Genomic DNA, 23673 nt, shown 5'->3' with positions numbered 1-23673 from the left:
GTGGCTATTTTTTTTTATTGTGTTCAATTGAGGTGAAAGTTATTCATAGAATGGATAGAACATGCAATATATAGAGATTAAAACATCTTGTACACAAAAATGGTGAACTTATGATGATTTGGACATTAACATACAGCATGAAAATTGTGATCATTTATGTACACTCCCAACAGATATCATTCGTCATCGAGAGATGTATATATTTTGTTTTGATCAAATCACTTAAGAAACAATTTAAAGTGAAGTATACTAAAATAGACTTCAAAGACACAAAAACAAAAAAAATGTACAGTAGTTGCAAGTTATATATACTCATTTTAAAGTCCGCAGCCTGTCAAATTCACCTACTTATATTGGACATCAATGGCTGCTCCTTTGTATAAATTATAGAACATTACCGTCTTGACTACAGGCAAGAAGTCATCACGGCCACAGCAGTCCTGGAAAAAAGACTAGCTTAAATGAGAACAAAATGTAAGCAAATTCTTTTGTAGCTTAAGAAACTGACTCTTCACATCAGTAGATTTCCAGTTTCCAAGTTTTTATAGTGGGATGTAGTCTTACAGCAGGTATAAGTTAAGATCCTTTTCACTTACTACGATACAACCTTAATAGATAATCGTGTAACTTTTATAGGTATCTGCTATTTAGAGTCATCAGCATCAATATGTTTCTTTCTTTTCTTTTCTTTTTTTGTTAAGTACATTGATATTTTTTCAATTCAAGAATAGTGACATTAGAAGGAGCAGCTACGAATATGCCAAAAGACCAAAATAAAATATCTGACTCTGAAATATTTCATTAAATCCAAACATAATAGCAGCAGTCCAGGGACATGTCACCAGAATTTTACACAAAAACCTTGGAAAGGAGTTTTCCATCAAGATCCTTAGAAATTGAAAAGGGCAGTAGTTCTTTTGCTGGTATGGTGACGAGCTAATGAGATCTTTATCATGCATGGGTGCTTTTGAAAGTTCTGAGATCTCAAGGGACACTACAGCTAAAAAGTAGAATGAACAATACCCAAGTGCGGTAAGTAAAAATATACTTACCTAATTATATATCCGGTAAGGTGCTGCACGTGATCAATCTGAAGCAGAAGTTGTAGCACATGAAGCTTGTAGATCGCTCTCCTTCAATGAAGTGTTGCCATCCGTCTCGCTAGTGTGCAGGTTGCTACGCTCAGGAACCGGCCTACCCTCCAAGGTAGTTGATACAGAAATACTAGGTGAGTGATTGTTGATGTTAGTTTCAAGATGTTCCATCATTCGTGATACATTGCCAACGTCTACATTAATTTCCTTCCTAACTTCAGAACCTGAATAGGTTGCAGAGCTGTTGCGGGAAAATAATTTCTCCTTCCAGCCTTTTGTACTCTTTGTAATTGACTCTTTATATCTTTAAATACATATAATAATAAGAGTAAAACAAAGAATGAGAAAACGACAAAAGGGAACTAAAATAGCTTTGCTTGTGGCCACAACAAAGCATTTTTAGAAACAGTCAAAATATTATAAGCAGAAGAAAATAATTTACCTGGATGAAATTGTATTAAATCGAGATTTCACAGATTCAGAAAATGACTGAAATTCAGAAGGCCCCACTCTGTCCTGACTATTTGGGGAGGATTGACTTGAAGATCTAAAATATATATACAAGCAACAGTGACAAACATTAGTAAAACAAATTTGATAGCAAACAATGGTGTAATATGTTTATGGAAGCATTTAATAAATTGAAACGACAAGGAAAGCATTATACATGGACAGATCACACGAACCTATAGGGTGACGTGCCATGATGATTTTCCCGATTAGCTCTCGATCCAGATGCCTGAGCAGACTGAACGGAACTTGGTGGGGTTGACTGCACAGAATCTTCACTCATCCCTAATGGAAGAGGAGAGCCACTTACTGTGATTGAAGAATCAGTTTCACGCTCCCCTCTCTCAGTTGGAGAAGAGGAAGCAGTGGCCGAAGCTGCATTAGAATTAGTTGAGAACACCAGAAAATGAGGACGGCCTTGAACAGATGATCTAGTCCTCTGCCCTTCCCTCCTAGCAAAATGGCGTGCTCTTCCCATGGCGGCGGCAGCGGCTAAGTGTTGAATTATACGATCTTCAAGTTCAGCATCATTTCCACCAACTGGTAACTGCATAAGAGAAGAGGTTGACATGATTGATTTTTAATAGAGTTAACACCTTTTTATCATTATATGAATTTGTTATATTCATAAAAATATTTTTAGAGTGTGTATAAGCTTCTCACATTCTGTAATTCAAAATCCCCAAAGGCTGGATGATGAAATATTGCAGTATTCCTAGATGGAGTTGCCCTGATACTCCTTTCACGCTCTATCACATCAAGCAATTCCTGGCTGCCACAATAGAAATTTCTTGTACAGTTAAGCGCAAAGATTAGCAAAGCTGATAAATGATGGATCGAGAATGCAAATAACCTGCTAGGATCTTTCAAAGTTATCGGTTGCCAACACATGGGGCACTGGGAACTTCTTTGACACCTACAAAAATGAAACTGAAACATGAACCAATAATCTATTCGCGTCTAATATCCTTTTTCATTCATAATCTTATTTTCCTGTCTTTATCAACACATAACAAAATCACACCAGTATGATTGATAGACGCAAAATGCAGACACTGTTAGAGAATTAAAGACCGCTCTTGATATAACCAAATGAACTCTGCCACAAAGCTAAAAATTTGCACAAGCGTAACAGCTGTAAAATTCAGAACTAATCTAAAAGTTTACATGCCAGCACGTGCACGATTGTAAAACAAGAATCTGTTTTGTTTACAGTGTTTTAACATAGAAACAATTCCATTATAAGTTGAAGTTTTCCACATTTGACTACTATCTTAACCACAGAAGCATGCAATAAAATAACTTTTCTTCTATGAACAAACACAACAAAGAGTGAGGTCTGAAACTTTGCGACTGAGAACAAACACAAGCTCATAATTGACAACAAAATTGATCTGATATTAACTTCACCTTTCCTTATTTAAATTGAGAGCATTCAGACATTCTGACATCTCATTGCAACTCCAGATAGTAAATTAAAATCTTTATATTTTAAGTAACCGGTAAAAATAAATAGTTATATCGTCTAAACATATAGCTATAAGAACATTTTCTGATAATAACTTGATTTAAATTACCACTCAAGAATGCACTGAAGATGAAACTCGTGCTTGCAGATAGTAACCTGCATATGATACAAGTTATATCAACTGAAAAGAGAATATAAAAATATGAAACTTAACTTGACAATAATAAGTTTAACTTCGATAATGTACCGTTGAAGGTTCACTTTCACTAAATACTTCAAGGCATATGCTGCAAGCATCATCACATGCATCTTGAATTCCACCTTCCACAAAAGCTGCAGCAGATGTCAAATGATCATCCAATATCTTCTCCTCTTCCATCCCTGGGAACCATAATCCATGACAAATGAGATGAGAGACCAAAGAAAACATGCTATATTTCGATGTAATTTAGAAAACTTTTTATTTTAGTAATTTAGTTTGTAGTTTTTATTTTAAGGAGTTTTGTACTATGTATATATGAGTCACACGCCACGGAGTACAACCTTATATAGAGTCTAGATATACCCCCAAAAATACATGTATCAATCTCATTATTCATCAAATATATAATTAGTAGATCAAAATATAAAGTTTTGTCATTTTTCCTTATAAAAACGTTGAAAATTATCATAATATCCAAACTGGTTCTATATGCCATTGTTCCATAAAGAACCATAAGTCCCTTAGAGAACCATCTTATATAGAGTCCTGTAGAGAACCATTTGGTTATACTTTGAAATCTCATACATAATTTTAGAATTAATCATACGTATGCACAATATTTGATTCTAATACATAATACTAATCACACATAACATGCACAAACAATTTGACATTGACAACTTAAGCAAAAACATTATTTTTAAATTTGGTTCCGCTGCAGAACCACTTTGAACGATATGGTTCTACTGTAGAACCAGTTTAAATATTATGATTAATTTTTAACGATTTTTTGGAGGAAAATGAGTTGATTTACTAATTAAATATTTGACAAATAATGAGGTTAATACATTCTCCGTTAGACTCTATATAAAACGGTTCTCCATGGAGTATGACTCATATATGTGTGTGTGTGTATACCTAATATATGCAATAATTTATATAAATCCAACGATAGATTGTATGCATATATATCATCCCCGGTATTTAAATAATGTATTGATACGTCAAGTTTTATATGCAGTTTAAGACAATAGACTATAAGATATACATAATACACACTTCCACACATACTACATAAAATTGTTACAATTATAGATCACAATATGTACACATATATGGCACTCGGCCACTCGCTATAATAAGAAGAAAATGAGAAGAAATAGAGAGAAGAAAGAGCAAGAAAAAAGTGAAAACAAAAAAGAATGATTAGAGGAAAGAAGAAAGATAATAATAAAACATATATGGAAAAAAGGAAAAAGAGAAGTCGCAGCAGGAAGCAGCTGCTTTTTTTGGTGCAGTCGCTTGTGAAGTTGTTGCTAACTTAGAAAACGATATAAGGCTTATATAATGAATCGCTGATTAGGTTTGAGGCCAATCCATACAAAAACTATGAAAAATACGAGCAGGCAATCAATTCTAATATTTATCATACAGAAAAACTGAAAAAGTCATATCCAATTATAACTGAGCTGAATAATCTAAATAAAAAATTAAAATAGGCTTAAATAATAGCATGTCATCCTTTATCATCTCGTACAAATTCTTTTTAGTCCCTATCAGGTCTCGCCAATATGAAAGAATACATACAGCAACTATGATTAACGATGCACAGACCCTGCTTATGAGCGTTAAATACAGAGTAAATTTAGCTAAGATACGATTGCCAGTGTAATTTATACACCAATGAATGAATAATGATTATATTATCGAGAAGCTAATCACAAATTTAAGGGGTTAACGACATAAAAAAAACAACCTTTTTGCTACTGTATACGAAACACAACTGCAAAAACTCAACCAAGCTCATTCTAAAAAAACTCGTCAGTCGTCTCTGTAATCACAAAACTGAGAAACACCCAGTAACCTAAATTGATCAAGATCCACACATTCAATACCCCTTTACAAATCAAACCATGGATAAATTAACAAAAACTAATTTTTTTATTAAAAAAACAATTTTTGAGAATCAAGAAAATTGACGAATACCCAGCTCAAGAAAGTGAATAAAAACAACAAATTCAGTGTATACAAAACAAAACCAAACATACATACATGTGTAATTTATTTATTAGAGTAAGGGGTTAAGGGTTAATAGAGGAGAGAGCTTGAAACTAACCTGTGAGGACGAAAATGGTGGGAACGATCAAGAAAAGAAATGATTGTGAGTGAGAATATAAGTTATCAACAGACGCAGCATATTAATGTTTATACCGGGTAATTTCGTATTTACTGCCTTTTTCTATTCTTCTTTGAATCATGAATTGGATGTTCTGAACCTTCCAAAATTTTGTTCTTTAATAATCATTTTACGGAAATAGTATGTGAAATTTATGAATTTTAATATTTTATAAATGTGAACATCGGACTCGCTCTTTAAACAGTAAACTCGAGTTTCAGATTTCAGTGAGAAATTATTTGTCCAAGTTTGAAGTATGTGTATATACGTATTTTTTCTTTCATTCAAAGAATATTAAATATTATTTAAAAATATTATTATTTATATTGTAATATTATTTAAAAATAAAATTTTATATTTTAATATTAAAAACAAAAATGTTAACATTTATTTTTCTATGTGTAATCCTGTACAATATGTTAAAATCGTTGCATCACTTATGTTATGGATCAAAAATCAAGGGGTGAGTTTCGTGCTTTTTGACTGATCTCGCGAGTCGGAACTCAGACGGGTCCTCACGAGGTGCCTACGTATCTTCAGCGGGGTGAAGAATCAAGTCAAAAAACGTAGTTCTATTTTGGAGGGGTAGAGCCCTTTATATAGATGTCTCAGGGTTAGAGACTGATTAGAAGTAGGATCCCTGGTGTTAGAGTCCTAGTAGAAATAGGTATTTGAGTCAGAGATAGGATAGGACTGATCTCTGATCCTTATCTTGAGCTACTGGAGGTTATCTAGGACTCTAGATAGTTATCCACGAAATTCAGAGTTCTTGTAGGACTCTTGGAGTCCTGGACTCGTCAGTCAGACTCCTAGTAGGACTAGGATTCGAGTTCTGGGCCCTGACCGGGCTGGGGCTCGTGCCTTGAGTTTGGGCAGCCCATGTTTCTCAAACATGAATGCCCAACGGGCCTTTTATAACCTCAATCTGCTAGCCACGAATTTTGGGTGACAAACCCAGAATCCGGGCCTTATATTCTGGCCTTTAATCAGACCCGGGCTCAAAATTACCCAATAATTTTTAGGGCCAATTTCAGACCCATATCATTTGCCCCCCAACTTTGGATAAGTTTCGTAGAAACTTTTCTAAAGTTTTAGAGCATTTTCAATCACTTCTCGAGCCTATTCTGAGTAAGGTCAGCCATCTAGGCCGATTCTAGACTTTCCTTAGTCGATCCGAGGCATTTTGGGGGTACATCAAGTGTTCTGGGGCGCTTTTTAAGCGTTTTCCGGGCGCTAGACCTCGCCCAGGTCGATTTAGGGCGCTCAGGCGTCCAGGTCGACGCTGGCGCGCAACTCGGGCGCACCTCGGGTGCTCAGGGGCGCTCGACCTCGCCCAGGTCGATTTAGGGCGCTCAGGGCGTCAAGGGCGACGCTGGCGCGCAGCTCGGGCGCAGCTCGGGCGCTCAGGGGCGCTCGACCTCGCCCAGGTCGATTTAGGGCGGATTGGACGCCCAGGTCGATGCTGGCGCGCAGCTTGGGCGCACCTCGGGCGCTCAGGGGCGCTCGACCTCGCCTGGGTCGATTTAGGGCGGATTGGACGCCCAGGTCGATGCTGGCGCGCAGCTCGGGCGCTCATGGGCGCTCGACCTCGCCCAGGTCGACGCTCGCGCGCACCGTGGGCGCACCTAGGGCGCTTATGGGCGCTCAAGGGCGTTAAGTGTTTTTTGACACCCAAGTTAATTGTCGACCTCACCCAGGTCGATTTAAGGCATCCTTGGTGCCCAGGTCGACGCTGGTGAGGTCCTCAGGCGCACCTCGGGCGCTCTTGGCGCTCCTGGGGCGCTCAAAGGGCGCTTCTCGGGCGCTCTCGGGCGTTAGGTGTTTTTTGACACCCAAGTTAATTGTCGACCTCACCAAGGTCGATTTAAGGCATCCTTGGTGCCCAGGTCGACGCTGGTGAGGTCCTCAGGCGCACCTCGGGCGCTCTTGGCGCTCCTGGGGCGCTCATAGGGCGCTCAAAGGGCCCTTCTCGGGCGCTCTCGGGCGTTAGGTGTTTTTTGACACCCAAGTTAATTGTCGACCTCACCCAGGTCGATTTAAGGCATCCTTGGTGCCCAGGTCGACGCTGGTGAGGTCCTCAGGCGCACCTCGGGCGCTCTTGGCGCTCCTGGGGCGCTCATAGGGCGCTCACAGGGCGCTTCTCGGGCGCTCTCGGGCGTTAGGTGTTTTTTGACACCCAAGTTAATTGTCGACCTCACCCAGGTCGATTTAAGGCATCCTTGGTGCCCAGGTCGACGCTGGTGAGGTCCTCAGGCGCACCTCGGGCGCTCTTGGCGCTCATGGGGCGCTCATAGGGCGCTCACAGGGCGCTTCTCGGGCGCTCTCGGGCGTTAGGTGTTTTTTGACACCCAAGTTAATTGTCGACCTCACCCAGGTCGATTTAAGGCATCCTTGGTGCCCAGGTCGACGCTGGTGAGGTCCTCAGGCGCACCTCGGGCGCTCTTGGCGCTCCTGGGGCGCTCAAAGGGCGCTTCTCGGGCGCTCTCGGGCGTTAGGTGTTTTTTGACACCCAAGTTAATTGTCGACCTCACCCAGGTCGATTTAGGGCATCCTTGGCGCCCAGGTCGACGCTGGTGAGGTCCTCAGGCGCACCTCGGGCGCTCTTGGCGCTCCTGGGGCGCTCATAGGGCGCTCTCGAGCGTAATCATGTTTGATTATGATAGACCCAGTTCAGGTTGATTTAAGAGTTTAGAAGGCTTTTAAAGCCGAGACTCGCTGTGTCTAGTTAGCTTATTGTCTAATCGAGACTAGTTTTTTATTTGTTAAGTCAAACAATAATCCCTTAGGCATATCATAGGCCAATCTATTAACTAAGACTGAGCCATGGCATGTGTTTTAGGGGCCATTTCTAGGCTTATTCTATAATGGGGTTGTATTAGGCTTTCTCAGGCTAAAGCTTGGAAGGATCAAGCTGAGGGCCACAGAAAGACCATAGAACCCCTGTTTCGAGTTGATTAATTCGTTGTAGATAAACAAATACTCAAGGAAAACATTGAAACATTAGATATGGAACAATCCTCGAGAAATTTTATTGAAACTATAGCAGAAGAGATAAATAACTGAAATCAACAAAGTTTAAAACTAAATGACAATGGTCTATCAGACCTTATTCAATGGTTATCTACTTACTAAGACAATCAAACATAATAAATCTTCAAGTTGGTGGCGTGCCAACTCCTTGGAACCTTGACTCCATCCAGGGTCTGAAAGTTGTACGAGTCGCGACTAGTGACACCACTGCTTTGGCTCCATAAGCTAACTGAAATACTTCAAGTCTTGAGTCTCCACAGACTTTTAAGTTCTTGATTCTCAGAGTTCTAGCTAGTCCAAGGCACGCCAATAAGGCTTCACATTCAGCCTCGTTATTTGTGGCCGGGAAATCTTGCTTTGTAGAAAACTCAATGACGAACCCATCAGGGGTTTGGAGCACAAGCCCTGCACCATTTGTTTTTGAAACTTCGTCAAAAAGCTCATTAAGTTTCTCCTCTTCTTTGGGTTCCTCTACCCTACTCTCCTGCCCCCCGACTTCCTGGTTGTCAATGGTGCATTTAACTAGGAAGTCAGCCAGAGCTTGAGCTTTGATTGCCACCCGTGGCTTGTATCGAATGTCGAAATTTTCAAGCTCTACCGCCCACTTAATCAATCTTCCACTAGCCTTCGGGCTATGCATGTAATACCCGGGATTTCGCGACTTATATTTCGAATATTATATGCAGATGTGTCATTTTATGTGAAATTAGAAAATAAATAAATATTATATTATATTCCAGTTGGATGAGGTGCTATATGATTTATGAGTATGAGCCAACGATCAAAGAACCGAAAAATGATTATTTACGAGGATTTAAACGAGAAATGAATGAGTAATAAGTTTCATGGGAAATATATGGGTACATGATTTTGTGACCCGTATGTGTTGATACGGTTAAGTGGATAAAGTGAATATATGACCGATAAAGGATATCGGATTGTACGCAAATGACGGAGATAGAAAAGTGTAAATAATTATAATTTGAAACATTAATTAAGTGAAAGTATGAAATAATTGTGGAATGTATGACTATGTGCTCTATGACTTGTATGTATTGGAATATGTGATTGATGTGGTTTTAGATAGTTTTAAATATTTTATTGTGTGAAAATATGAGTATACGAGCTCTTACATATTTTTGTAAAATATTTGAGATGTGATAAAATCATGGAATTTGCCTTATTATCTCTAGAATATTCCTAGACACTTTCTAAAAATAATCGTTGAATTTATTTCAGTGATTTACTATTTCAAAATGATTTTATATTCATTATTTTGATTATCGAGCATTATCTTGTAAAATTCATATAAAATAATCTATACACTCAAAAATTATTTTAAAAATATGGGGAGAAAGATAATTTCATGATCTTTATTTTAAAAATAAAATTTGAAGCTCTCCAAGCTGTTTTAATATAATTTTCTAATTTACAAGCTAATTTTTCAGTAGTTTTGCAACAAAAAGATATGAAAATAAAAATTTTAGCTTTGGGGCCAAAAGACCATTATGCCCTGCGTTTTTCCCCTTAAATCAGACCCCCCACCCTCATTTTCTTCTTCCGGGTCGCGAGCAAAACTCTCCAAACCCTATCTCTTTTGTTTCTCTTCTCACTATATACAAACTATTGCTCTCTCTTGAAGGTGAGACTTGATTTGAGTTTCTTCTCATCTCCATCTTCTTGATGCTTGCTCGTATGTATGTATAGTTGTATGTATGGACTGATTTTTGAAGAACTCACTTCGGGTCGGGTTTGATTTCTGAAAATATGCTTCGTTTTTGATGAAATTAGCATGGGGCTTTGGCTTAAACGATTATTAATTGGTGGAACCCGTGATTGGAGACCCGATTTGGGCACCTCCGGGTTTTGCCGCCACCGGTGATGAGCTCCGGTGAGCTGGCGGGGGCGATGATGCTACTTTGAGTCCAAAAGTATTCATATTATCTCGTCTCAATGTGAAATCCGAGTTACATGTTGGATTGTGTAAAAGTTTTGTTGATGTTTCAAAAAGGGTTTAATCAGTTTGGTTATGTGTTGTTGGTATTTGATTAAATGTTTTGTGTTCATATGACGAGTATATTATGTTATTATGTGTTTATATTTTTTTCGGAATAAAGTGGAGTGGCTGCTACTGTAAATCAGTTCGTTCAGGGCTTATATGAACTCCGATTCTAAAATAAATGACATATTTGGATTCCTTGCGAAAAAATAGCTGGGATAGGCTCTTGAATCATGTTAATCGGATTAAAAATGAATGAGTTATAGGCGGTCAAAGTTTGGCCATGGCAGTTGACTTCGAGGAGAGAGAAATTCTGGTTGATGTGATGAAGAAGATGGTGACGTGGCGAGCTGTCATTGGCTTGAATATTGAAATCAGTATTTAATTTATTTGAAGGGCTATATGAATGATTTTGAAGAAGTGTTTAATATGAAAATTTAAGTAAATGAATTTCCAGATTTATTGGAATAATTAGATTTTTGGTTTGAGTTATAAAATTATAACTTTGGTATTAGTTAAATGGTGAAAGATGAGACAATAAAGTTGTTGGCTGGTTTTAAATGATGCATATATATGTATATGCTTTGTAATAGAAATTTTACTTGATCATGATGTTGTTTTTGGTTGTGGGTGTCGGCTTGAGTCCGACTGGAAGTTGATAAAACAAAGGAGGTGCTGCCAGAATTTTTATATATAATAATAATAATAATAATTTCTAGAGGCGCATCTATGTATTTTATTAACTTACCTGTTTATAATATATTATGTGACAAATGTGATTATTTGTTACGTGTTACAGTTATATGTGATTATATCATGTGTATTTGTATGAAGTTTATATACGAGTAAATGACACGCGAATCGATGGGGTAGATTAGTTTAGACATTCTAAGTGAATGTTAAGTATTGAAAGGGATACTAAAGTGAGCGTTATTACGCGTGTAGATTCGAAAGACGAGGTCGCGAAGCTTAGGAAAGGAAAGGCTCCATTAGGTGACAGTTAGAGGATTGCTTTATCAAGTGGAAAACGAGTTGAGGCAAGTAACTTTCCCCTCTATCTCTTAAGCAACTTATTGATAAATGATGATAAGTACTGTCACCCCTGAACTATCTTTTGAATTATGAAAGCCTGATTTCCTTTATCATTGAATATATTGTCTCACTTTTGAATGCGAGCTCTTTCATGAAGATCATGCTTCTGTATCCGGTATATTCTTATCTTGAAATACCTATCTTTTGATCGAATGATATTTTCTTTCCATATACTTGACCACCACAAGTAAATAGAATTTGTTTCTGTAAATGAAACTAAGAATGATTTTAGACTTGCAAGTGATTGCGAATGTCCTAATGATTTGAAAGGTTAAGAAGGTTTTTGAAAAAAGAAAGATATTTCTTTTAAAGAAGAAAGTTTTTCCAATTTAATGGTTTTCCACGGAATTCTATAGATTGGAGGCGTAAGTGGCCGAGTAACGCCGGTCCAGCTAATTGATTATGAAGACCAGTGAGGGCTGGCACATTATGAAGACCAGTGAGGGCTGGCATTTGAAAGACTAAATATAATGTCTTTCCGGGTACCCTATTCACGTCCAGAGGGACTGTAAAGTCCGGTATGGGGATTGTACGTGGCTGATCACCCGTGCAATCCAGAGCGTTATACACTCCAATCGAGTAAAGTATTTTATGAAAAGAAATGTCCAAGTGTTGGACTGTTTTGAAAATGAGATGGTTTTTGTGATGGAAAAATAAAGTTTTGATGAAAGGTTTAATTTGAAGGAAAAGTTATGAAAAAGGAAATTTTACAAAAGTCTTGAGAAGAGAAATGTTTTTATGAATTAATCATTTACAAAATGATTTCTATGGAATGATCATGAACTTTGAATATCTATTATGACCCTTGTAACCTTAGTCAATAACTGAAAACCCTCCATCTTATTTTGTTAAATTGTTTAATTTATTTGTTCTTTATAGTTACTTGTTGAGCTTTTGTAGCTCATTTTGTTGTTTATCTAACCCTGACAGCTAAGCAAGAGGAAGATGGCCAAATCTAGGTGCTCAGTTCGTTAGACTGTCTACATCCCCCTTTCTGTTTCGTTAGATTACTTTACCAGCTCAGGTAGAGGACGCTTTGGATAGTCAGTGGGGAGTAAGTATGTTAGTATGGACCGTTGTAAACAGTACCTTTGAGATGTTTTATATAATTCCAAGTCGGAATTATGGTTGATGCTATTTATTAAGGGTTTGTAATAAGTTTATAACTTATTATTTTGGTTAGTAGTTGTAACTTGTTTCATACCATTACCTGTTAAAGATCCTTGTGGTGTAAAGGGGTTGAGTATTTATATTGCTAAATACAGGTTGTGCATGTTAAAGTTGATTTGTGACTCCTCAATCTAGACCCCGGATTGGGAGGGCGTCACAGTTGGTATCAGAGCTACAGGTTTTGGTCCCTGAAACAAGTTATAATAGGCAGGCCTTAGGAGAACCACATAAGTTAATGGTGCGTTCCCAACCCATATAGGGTTCAGTTGTGATTATTGGATATAGTCTTAACGAGTTAAGTTTATAAGAGTAGAATAGCGTGTCTGAGTTAGAGTCGAAGACGTTTAGATGAGCGTCATTGACTTGTGATGCCAAGGCTAGGCTTATAAGGTGTATAAGTTGGCCAGGTGGATGGAATATGTGACTCGTAGTTGTTGTATCTCTATACTAGTAGGATTGGAGTTACTTGAGTTGGTGCCGAGTCATCAAGATGACCCATATTATCCTAGATTTGTTTTGCTGATTGTAGTAGCTGGTTTGCAGCTGGTGACACTTATGGAATATTTCTCAGTTTTTCCCCCTTATTTGATCATGTAGCCACATTATTGTGTTGTCTTTCATTTCAAACTTGTTTTTGTAACCCTGATTATCGTTATAACTACCTATGCATTTCTTTTCATAACATTGTTGCACCATACTGTTCCTTTCACATCAGTTTCAGATAATACCTATGCTTAATACCTATGTTTCAGAATAATACCCTGAACTCTTACCTTATGATTTCTATGATATGGCAAGCAACTTATGTGGTAATAGAGCTGCATGTGCTAAAAGTTTAAAATGTTGGAATTATATATATAAGGTGGATAAGAAGAGATTGTTTTATGATATATTGCCATGTTAGCATGTTGCCTAATAGGTTGCTTGTCTATTCATCAGAAAAATGTCAACCACACCAACCAACCCAGATGAGGGTAATCAGAATCAAGGTCGGGATCAAGAAGACCCTACCATGACTCAAATTCTCCGTCTTCTTCAGCTGCAAACCGCTGCTTTGAACCAGCAACCCCAAGCTCCTCGAGTCGGAAGCTTTAAAGCTTTCCAATCCCTCCACCCACCTGAATTTAGGGGAACTACAGATCCAATTAAAGCGAAGTCCTGGATAAAGGAAATGGAAAAGGCTTTTGCTTTAACGGAGGTTGGTGAAAATAAGAAAACAGAATATGCAAGTTTCTATCTGAAAGATGAGGCAAATTTCTGGTGGGAGTCCTCCAAGACCTTAGAAGGAAATGGTGTTATTACATGGGAAAGGTTTACAGAGTTATTTTTGGATAAGTATTTACCTCAATACTTACAAGATCAGTTGGAAGTCAAGTTTTTAGAATTGAAGCAGGAAGGTATGACTGTAGCAGAATATGAGGCAAAGTTTTCAGAATTGGCAAGGTTTGTGCCAGAATATGTGAATACGGAACACAAAAAGGCGAAACGATTTCAACAAGGACTTAAGTCATGGATACGTAGTCGAGTGGCAGTTTTTGAACTCCAAACTTATGCTGCAGTGGTTCAGAAGGCTATGATTGTGGAAGGTGAAAGTGAGATGTCAAAAAAAGAGAACGATAGTAAGAAAAGAAAATTTGAAGGTTCCGCAGAAAGCCAAGGGCAAGCAAGTGGAAAGTCTAAAGGTAAATTCGGGAAAGGTTCTGACAACCCAGCCAATAAAGGATTTCAAAGATCTAAGCCTGGAAATGTCGGACAGAGTAACCGTTTCTCTAGTCAGAATCAGCAGCAGAAAGCCAATAGACCTCCGGCCCCAGAATGTAAGACTTGTGGGAGGAAGCATTCTGGAATCTGTAACAAGCCTAACATCACATGCTTCAAATGTAACAACAAAGGCCATTATTCTTCAGAATGTACTAGCACTTCGGGAAAGAAGGGTGTGACATGTTTTAAGTGTGGCAAGTTGGGCCATATGGCAAGAGATTGCAAGGAGCCTGTTCAACAAGCAAATGTTCTGAGGATAGCTGGATCACTACCACCGACACCTCCAGTACAACCAAGAGCCAGAACTTTCAATATGACGATGAAAGATGCTGTTCAGGACTCAGATGTGGTCGCAGGTATGCTTGTCGTGAACTCTTTAAATGCAAAAGTATTAATCGATTCTGGAGCTACTAAGTCTTTTGTATCCAAGAACTTTGTTGATAAATTGAATTGTGCTACTCAACCGTTAGAACCCAACTTAGTTATAGAAGTGGCTAATCAGGATAAAGTATCGGTTGATAGTATTTGTCCTAGTTGTGACATAGAGATAGAAGGTTGTCATTTCTTCGCGAACTTGATACCTTTCAAGTTAGGAGAATTTGATATTATTCTAGGAATGGATTGGCTAGCAGACCATGATGCTCGAATTGAGTGCAAGAATAAGAAAGTGAGATTAAAGTCCAAGGATAATAAGGAAGTCGTCTTTCGAGGGCGCAAGCAAGAGAAAAAGTTTTTGACGATGATTCAAGCAAAAAGATTATTAAGGCAAGGATGTGAGGCCTATCTAGCTCATGTAGTCGATATTAATAAGAAACCACCCAAGATAGAAGAAATTCCAATTGTTAATGAGTTTCTCGATGTTTTCCCTGATGAGTTACCTGGATTGCCACCAGACCGAGAGATAGAATTCACGATTGATTTGGCACCCGGAACTGAACCCGTTTCGAAAGCTCCTTATCGAATGGCACCTATAGAAATGAAAGAGTTAGCTATGCAATTGCAGGAATTATTGGATAAAGGATTTATTCGACCAAGCGTATCACCATGGGGAGCGCCGGTTTTGTTTGTCAAGAAAAAGGATGGAAGCATGAGGTTATGTATCGACTATCGTGAACTTAATAAGTTAACCATTAAGAATAAATACCCATTACCACGTATCGATGATCTGTTTGATCAGTTAAAGGGAGCGACATGTTTCTCTAAGATTGATTTGAGATCCGGTTATCACCAGTTGAAGATCAAAGCGGAAGATATACCTAAAACGGCATTTCGTACGAGGTATGGACATTACGAGTTCTTAGTGATGTCTTTTGGGCTGACAAATGCACCTGCTGCATTCATGGACTTGATGAATAGAGTTTTTAAGAGGTATTTGGACAAGTTCGTAATCGTGTTTATTGACGATATTTTGATTTATTCTAAAACGGAAGCAGAACATGCCGAACATTTGAGGATAGTCCTTGGAATATTAAGGAAAGAGAAGTTGTATGCCAAATTCTCTAAATGTGAGTTTTGGCTAAAGAAAGTTCAGTTTCTTGGTCACGTAGTGAGCAGTGAAGGCATCAAAGTGGACCCTGAAAAGATCGAAGCAGTAATGAATTGGGAAAGGCCAAAGACACCTACAGAAGTTAGGAGTTTTCTAGGATTAGCTGGATATTATCGAAGATTTGTACAGGACTTCTCAAAGATTGCAGTTCCATTGACAAAGTTGACCAGAAAGAACGAGAAGTTTGTATGGACGGACAAGTGTGAAGAGAGTTTCCAAGAACTAAAGAAGAGGTTGGTAACAGCACCAGTGTTGGTTTTACAAGATGAAAAAGGGGATTTCGTGATCTATAGTGATGCTTCTCATAGAGGGCTAGGATGCGTTTTAATGCAACATGGAAAAGTGATTGCGTATGCTTCTCGGCAATTGAAGCCTCACGAGCCGAAATATCCAACTCATGACTTGGAGTTAGCAGCAATTGTTTTTGCACTTAAGATTTGGAGACATTATCTATACGGAGAAAAGTGTGAAATTTATACGGATCATAAGAGCTTAAAGTACATTTTTACTCAGAAGGAATTAAATATGAGACAAAGACGATGGTTGGAGCTGATTAAGGATTATGATTGTACAATAAACTACCATCCTGGAAAAGCAAATGTGGTGGCAGATGCTTTGAGCCGAAAGGAAAGACTGAATACGTTAACATTACCAAAAGAGTTAGTGAAAGAATTTGAAAAGTTGGAACTTGAGGTACGAATACTGGAGTCACGAGACACTGTGATGTATACAATGACCTTTCAACCTGAGCTGTTCGAGAAGATTCGACGATGTCAAGAGCAGGTGATGCTTCAAGAGAAAGATAAGTTGTCCGGCGAAGAGATAAATAGTCAAAAGGATGATAAAGGCATATTGAGATTTTCTTCTCGTATTTGGATTCCTGATGTCACAGAATTGAAGCATGAAATTTTACATGAAGCTCACAATTCAAGATATTCAATCCATCCCGGAAGTACCAAAATGTATAGGGATTTAAAGAAAAACTTTTGGTGGCCAAACATGAAGAAAGAGATCGCAGAATGGGTAAGCAAATGTTACACGTGTCAGAGAGTAAAAGCAGAACATCAAAGACCCAGTGGACTGCTTCAACCACTGGATATCCCTGAATGGAAGTGGGAACACCTCGCTATGGATTTTGTAGTAGGATTACCAAGAACCCGAGCTAACCATGACGCCATCTGGGTGATTATCGATCGATTAACCAAATCGGCACATTTCTTACCTATCAATGAAAGATTTTCATTAGATAAGTTGATTAAGTTATATCTGGATGAGATTGTTATGCGACATGGAGTACCGGTGTCTATTGTGTCAGACAGAGATCCTCGATTCAATTCGAGGTTTTGGCGACAATTTCAAGAGCATTTGGGAACCAAGCTGAATATGAGTACCGCTTATCATCCACAGACTGACGGGCAAAGTGAAAGAACTATTCAAACAATTGAAGATATGTTAAGAGTTTGTGCATTGGATTTTAAAGGAAGTTGGGACGATCATTTGCCTTTGGTGGAATTTTCTTACAACAATAGTTACCACGCGAGTATTGGTATGCCGCCATACGAGGCTTTGTATGGAAGAAAGTGTAGATCTCCTTTATATTGGGATGAAGTTGGTGAGCGTAAAGTTTCAGGTCCAGAGTTGATTCAACAGACCAAAGAAAAAGTGGAATTGATTCGGAAAAGATTGATTGCTGCACAAGATAGACAGAAAAAGTATGCTGATCAAAATCGAAGAGATATGGAATTCGAGCCTGGAGAGAAAGTATTGCTAAAAGTATCACCATGGAAGGGACTATCCAGATTTGGAAAGAAAGGGAAGCTGAGTCCAAGATATATCGGACCTTTTGAGATATTAAAGAAAGTTGGAAGGGTTGCTTACGAGTTGGCTCTACCGCCGCAGATGCAACATATTCATAATGTCTTTCATATATCTATGCTTAGAAAGTACAATCCAGATTCAAGTCATGTGATAGAATATGAGCCCCTAGAGATTCAGCCAGACTTATCTTATGTAGAGCAGCCGGTAGAAATCCTAGATCGAAAAGAGAAGGCGCTTAGAAATAAGATAGTGCCGTTAGTAAAGGTTTTGTGGAGGAATCCTAGAGTTGAGGAAGCAACTTGGGAGCTTGAAAGCGAAATGCTTAACAAGTATCCTCATTTATTTACTTAGGTGTGATTCTGGGGACAGAATCCTTTTAAGGGGGGAAGGATGTAATACCCGGGATTTCGCGACTTATATTTCGAATATTATATGCAGATGTGTCATTTTATGTGAAATTAGAAAATAAATAAATATTATATTATATTCCAGTTGGATGAGGTGCTATATGATTTATGAGTATGAGCCAACGATCAAAGAACCGAAAAATGATTATTTACGAGGATTTAAACGAGAAATGAATGAGTAATAAGTTTCATGGGAAATATATGGGTACATGATTTTGTGACCCGTATGTGTTGATACGGTTAAGTGGATAAAGTGAATATATGACCGATAAAGGACATCGGATTGTACGCAAATGACGGAGATAGAAAAGTGTGAATAATTATAATTTGAAACATTAATTAAGTGAAAGTATGAAATAATTGTGGAATGTATGACTATGTGCTCTATGACTTGTATGTATTGGAATATGTGATTGATGTGGTTTTAGATAGTTTTAAATATTTTATTGTGTGAAAATATGAGTATACGAGCTCTTACATATTTTTGTAAAATATTTGAGATGTGATAAAATCATGGAATTTGCCTTATTATCTCTAGAATATTGCTAGACACTTTCTAAAAATAATCGTTGAATTTATTTCAGTGATTTACTATTTCAAAATGATTTTATATTCATTATTTTGATTATCGAGCATTATCTTGTAAAATTCATATAAAATAATCTATACACTCAAAAATTATTTTAAAAATATGGGGAGAAAGATAATTTCATGATCTTTATTTTAAAAATAAAATTTGAAGCTCTCCAAGCTGTTTTAATATAATTTTCTAATTTACAAGCTAATTTTTCAGTAGTTTTGCAACAAAAAGATATGAAAATAAAAATTTTAGCTTTGGGGCCAAAAGACCATTATGCCCTGCGTTTTTCCCCTTAAATCAGACCCCCCACCCTCATTTTCTTCTTCCGGGTCGCGAGCAAAACTCTCCAAACCCTATCTCTTTTGTTTCTCTTCTCACTATATACAAACTATTGCTCTCTCTTGAAGGTGAGACTTGATTTGAGTTTCTTCTCATCTCCATCTTCTTGATGCTTGCTCGTATGTATGTATAGTTGTATGTATGGACTGATTTTTGAAGAACTCACTTCGGGTCGGGTTTGATTTCTGAAAATATGCTTCGTTTTTGATGAAATTAGCATGGGGCTTTGGCTTAAACGATTATTAATTGGTGGAACCCGTGATTGGAGACCCGATTTGGGCACCTCCGGGTTTTGCCGCCGCCGGTGATGAGCTCCGGTGAGCTGGCGGGGGCGATGATGCTACTTTGAGTCCAAAAGTATTCATATTATCTCGTCTCAATGTGAAATCCGAGTTACATGTTGGATTGTGTAAAAGTTTTGTTGATGTTTCAAAAAGGGTTTAATCAGTTTGGTTATGTGTTGTTGGTATTTGATTAAATGTTTTGTGTTCATATGACGAGTATATTATGTTATTATGTGTTTATATTTTTTTCGGAATAAAGTGGAGTGGCTGCTACTGTAAATCAGTTCGTTCAGGGCTTATATGAACTCCGATTCTAAAATAAATGACATATTTGGATTCCTTGCGAAAAAATAGCTGGGATAGGCTCTTGAATCATGTTAATCGGATTAAAAATGAATGAGTTATAGGCGGTCAAAGTTTGGCCATGGCAGTTGACTTCGAGGAGAGAGAAATTCTGGTTGATGTGATGAAGAAGATGGTGACGTGGCGAGCTGTCATTGGCTTGAATATTGAAATCAGTATTTAATTTATTTGAAGGGCTATATGAATGATTTTGAAGAAGTGTTTAATATGAAAATTTAAGTAAATGAATTTCCAGATTTATTGGAATAATTAGATTTTTGGTTTGAGTTATAAAATTATAACTTTGGTATTAGTTAAATGGTGAAAGATGAGACAATAAAGTTGTTGGCTGGTTTTAAATGATGCATATATATGTATATGCTTTGTAATAGAAATTTTACTTGATCATGATGTTGTTTTTGGTTGTGGGTGTCGGCTTGAGTCCGACTGGAAGTTGATAAAACAAAGGAGGTGCTGCCAGAATTTTTATATATAATAATAATAATAATAATTTCTAGAGGCGCATCTATGTATTTTATTAACTTACCTGTTTATAATATATTATGTGACAAATGTGATTATTTGTTACGTGTTACAGTTATATGTGATTATATCATGTGTATTTGTATGAAGTTTATATACGAGTAAATGACACGCGAATCGATGGGGTAGATTAGTTTAGACATTCTAAGTGAATGTTAAGTATTGAAAGGGATACTAAAGTGAGCGTTATTACGCGTGTAGATTCGAAAGACGAGGTCGCGAAGCTTAGGAAAGGAAAGGCTCCATTAGGTGACAGTTAGAGGATTGCTTTATCAAGTGGAAAACGAGTTGAGGCAAGTAACTTTCCCCTCTATCTCTTAAGCAACTTATTGATAAATGATGATAAGTACTGTCACCCCTGAACTATCTTTTGAATTATGAAAGCCTGATTTCCTTTATCATTGAATATATTGTCTCACTTTTGAATGCGAGCTCTTTCATGAAGATCATGCTTCTGTATCCGGTATATTCTTATCTTGAAATACCTATCTTTTGATCGAATGATATTTTCTTTCCATATACTTGACCACCACAAGTAAATAGAATTTGTTTCTGTAAATGAAACTAAGAATGATTTTAGACTTGCAAGTGATTGCGAATGTCCTAATGATTTGAAAGGTTAAGAAGGTTTTTGAAAAAAGAAAGATATTTCTTTTAAAGAAGAAAGTTTTTCCAATTTAATGGTTTTCCACGGAATTCTATAGATTGGAGGCGTAAGTGGCCGAGTAACGCCGGTCCAGCTAATTGATTATGAAGACCAGTGAGGGCTGGCACATTATGAAGACCAGTGAGGGCTGGCATTTGAAAGACTAAATATAATGTCTTTCCGGGTACCCTATTCACGTCCAGAGGGACTGTAAAGTCCGGTATGGGGATTGTACGTGGCTGATCACCCGTGCAATCCAGAGCGTTATACACTCCAATCGAGTAAAGTATTTTATGAAAAGAAATGTCCAAGTGTTGGACTGTTTTGAAAATGAGATGGTTTTTGTGATGGAAAAATAAAGTTTTGATGAAAGGTTTAATTTGAAGGAAAAGTTATGAAAAAGGAAATTTTACAAAAGTCTTGAGAAGAGAAATGTTTTTATGAATTAATCATTTACAAAATGATTTCTATGGAATGATCATGAACTTTGAATATCTATTATGACCCTTGTAACCTTAGTCAATAACTGAAAACCCTCCATCTTATTTTGTTAAATTGTTTAATTTATTTGTTCTTTATAGTTACTTGCTGAGCTTTTGTAGCTCATTTTGTTGTTTATCTAACCCTGACAGCTAAGCAAGAGGAAGATGGCCAAATCTAGGTGCTCAGTTCGTTAGACTGTCTACATCCCCCTTTCTGTTTCGTTAGATTACTTTACCAGCTCAGGTAGAGGACGCTTTGGATAGTCAGTGGGGAGTAAGTATGTTAGTATGGACCGTTGTAAACAGTACCTTTGAGATGTTTTATATAATTCCAAGTCGGAATTATGGTTGATGCTATTTATTAAGGGTTTGTAATAAGTTTATAACTTATTATTTTGGTTAGTAGTTGTAACTTGTTTCATACCATTACCTGTTAAAGATCCTTGTGGTGTAAAGGGGTTGAGTATTTATATTGCTAAATACAGGTTGTGCATGTTAAAGTTGATTTGTGACTCCTCAATCTAGACCCCGGATTGGGAGGGCGTCACAATGCATTATCATCCTAAGGGGTTGGTCAGTCAAGACTTCGATCTTATTTGTCCTCAGGACTCTGAAAGCCTCTCTCAGGCGCTCAAGGTGATCAGCTTTCTTCAAGCTCTTCACTAGCATATCATTGATATAGACCTCCACGGTCTTCTCATTTAGATGCTTAAACATCTTATTAGCTAAGCGCCAATACGTGGCTCTTGCATTCTTAAGATCAAACGCCATAACCTTTTCTGGTTTACCTCGGAACAAGGAGATGGGAACCAATTCCTTAATTGATAAAACCTGCCCCCCGACTCCCTCGGGTTTCAAGGCTGCAACATAACAACTCTTGGCCATTTTCTGGTCTCCTTTTTCTTCTCCTACCCCGTTTCTTGTGGGGAACTTGATTTTCAAGTGATATGTGGATGTTATGGCTTTAAAAGCATGCATCCCTGTCCTTCCTAGGATAGCGTTGTAGGTTGATGAGGCCTTAATGACCATAAAGTTCAACATATAAGTGGCCTGTCGTGGCTCTGCTCCCATGGTTACTGGTAATTGGATCATTCCTTCAATCTTGGATTCTACTCCGTTGAAACCATAGATCGGCATGTTGGACGGTGTCAACTGTGAATCAGCATACCCCATCTTTTGATAAGCATCATAGAAGAGGATGTCTACAGAAGCTCCATTATCAACAAGAACCCTATTAATAGATGAGTTTCCAATAACGGGAGTTATGACCAACGGGTCGTCATGGGGGAACTTCACCCCTTCTAGATCAGAATCATCAAAGGTTAATGCAATCTCGGTCTTGGCCCTCTTCGGGGGTTCTCCAATGATACACATCACTTCACGAGCATAAGCTTTTCGTGAGTTACTAGACAAGCCTGCTGCAGTCGGTCCTCCAGAGATCATATTGATCACGGGCCCTCGAGGCTCGGTTCTCCTATCATGATCATCATTGTCCCTATCGCGACTATCATTGTCACGGGGATTCCTATCTGCATCCCTAGTATACCTGGACAACTTGCCTTTCCGGATCAAAAACTCAATCTCATCCTTCAACTGCCGACAATCATCGGTCTTATGTCCCGTATCCTTATGAAACCTGCAATACAAGTCCTTGTTTCTCTTTTCGGGGTCAGTCCTAATTGGCTTCGGCCATCGAACTCCTCCCTCTTTCTCAATTTCCATCAGAATCTGACTCCTGGGGGCATTCAGCCTTGCATACTCAGTGAACCTCGGTCCTGATTGCTTCTTGGTAGGTGACTTTTCACCATCTTCCCTTTTCAAATACTTGTTATCAGCATCATATTCAGTATCGTTCCCACGCTTCTTAGAGTCCGTGGTTGGTCCCTGGTTATTCTGGGATTTTCTCATGCTTTCCTCCGCCTTAATATACTTCCCGGCTCTCTCTTGGAGCTCATTCATGTTGTCAGGGGCCCTCTTGGCTAGTGAGCGGCGGAAATTATCATCCGTGGTTCCTTGTTGAAGGGCGATCATCGCTACCTTTTGGTCCAAATCCGGGACTTTGAGCGCCTCCTTGGTGAACCTATTCATATAGTCTCGAAGGGATTCGTTCCTGCCTTGGTGAAGGTTCATCAACGAGGCTGAACTCTTAGCGTGGGTCTTACTCCCAATAAACTGGCCTATGAA

At 38.1% G+C, this 23673-nt stretch overlaps 2 protein-coding genes and 1 long non-coding RNA gene across 3 annotated transcripts; 1 reads left to right on the top strand and 2 right to left on the bottom strand.

The window, feature by feature from the left end:
- Positions 1-71: 71 nt before the first annotated feature.
- On the bottom strand, positions 72-5541 carry LOC108220126 (E3 ubiquitin-protein ligase RHF2A). Its single transcript, XM_017393804.2, has 9 exons — positions 5391-5541; positions 3320-3453; positions 3182-3228; positions 2458-2520; positions 2268-2376; positions 1781-2151; positions 1537-1641; positions 1053-1398; positions 72-440 (listed from the first exon to the last, which is right to left on the bottom strand). Exons 2-8 carry the CDS (start codon positions 3449-3451, stop codon positions 1086-1088), a joined length of 1140 nt encoding a protein of 379 aa, XP_017249293.1. The 5' UTR covers positions 3452-3453; positions 5391-5541; the 3' UTR covers positions 72-440; positions 1053-1085.
- A 4477-nt stretch (positions 5542-10018) lies between these two features.
- Positions 10019-12777, top strand: LOC135152986 (uncharacterized). The gene is made up of 3 exons (XR_010292398.1): positions 10019-10122; positions 11425-11516; positions 12502-12777. It is a non-coding gene; the product is annotated as an uncharacterized LOC135152986 (long non-coding RNA).
- Positions 12778-22005: 9228 nt separating this feature from the next.
- Positions 22006-23577, bottom strand: LOC135152868 (uncharacterized). The gene is made up of 2 exons (XM_064094005.1): positions 23249-23577; positions 22006-23125 (listed from the first exon to the last, which is right to left on the bottom strand). The coding sequence occupies exons 1-2, from the start codon at positions 23575-23577 to the stop codon at positions 22006-22008; spliced, it is 1449 nt and encodes a 482-aa protein (XP_063950075.1).
- Between the last annotated feature and the right edge of the window lie 96 nt (positions 23578-23673).

The sequence above is a fragment of the Daucus carota genome, chromosome 5, assembly GCF_001625215.2.
Source record: "Daucus carota subsp. sativus chromosome 5, DH1 v3.0, whole genome shotgun sequence".
In the NCBI taxonomy this organism is placed as follows: Eukaryota; Viridiplantae; Streptophyta; class Magnoliopsida; order Apiales; family Apiaceae; genus Daucus; species Daucus carota.
The sequence above is the reverse complement of the archived record's forward strand: the minus strand, read 5'-3'. Positions and strand labels throughout refer to the sequence as shown.

What these genes read in the sequence shown, in the direction of transcription:
- LOC108220126 (XM_017393804.2), bottom strand. Translation starts at nt 3,451, where the DNA reads ATGGAAGAGGAGAAGATATTGGATGATCATTTGACATCTGCTGCAGCT. An exon ending in GTGAAAGTGAACCTTCAACG is followed by an intron (nt 3,229 to 3,319) that starts GTACATTATCGA and finishes TATCATATGCAG; the next exon opens with GTTACTATCTGCAAGCACGA. An exon ending in TTTAATACAATTTCATCCAG is followed by an intron (nt 1,399 to 1,536) that starts GTAAATTATTTT and finishes ATGTATTTAAAG; the next exon opens with ATATAAAGAGTCAATTACAA.
- LOC135152868 (XM_064094005.1), bottom strand. Translation starts at nt 23,577, where the DNA reads ATGAATAGGTTCACCAAGGAGGCGCTCAAAGTCCCGGATTTGGACCAA. An exon ending in TCAGGACCGAGGTTCACTGA is followed by an intron (nt 23,126 to 23,248) that starts GTATGCAAGGCT and finishes CTTGTATTGCAG; the next exon opens with GTTTCATAAGGATACGGGAC.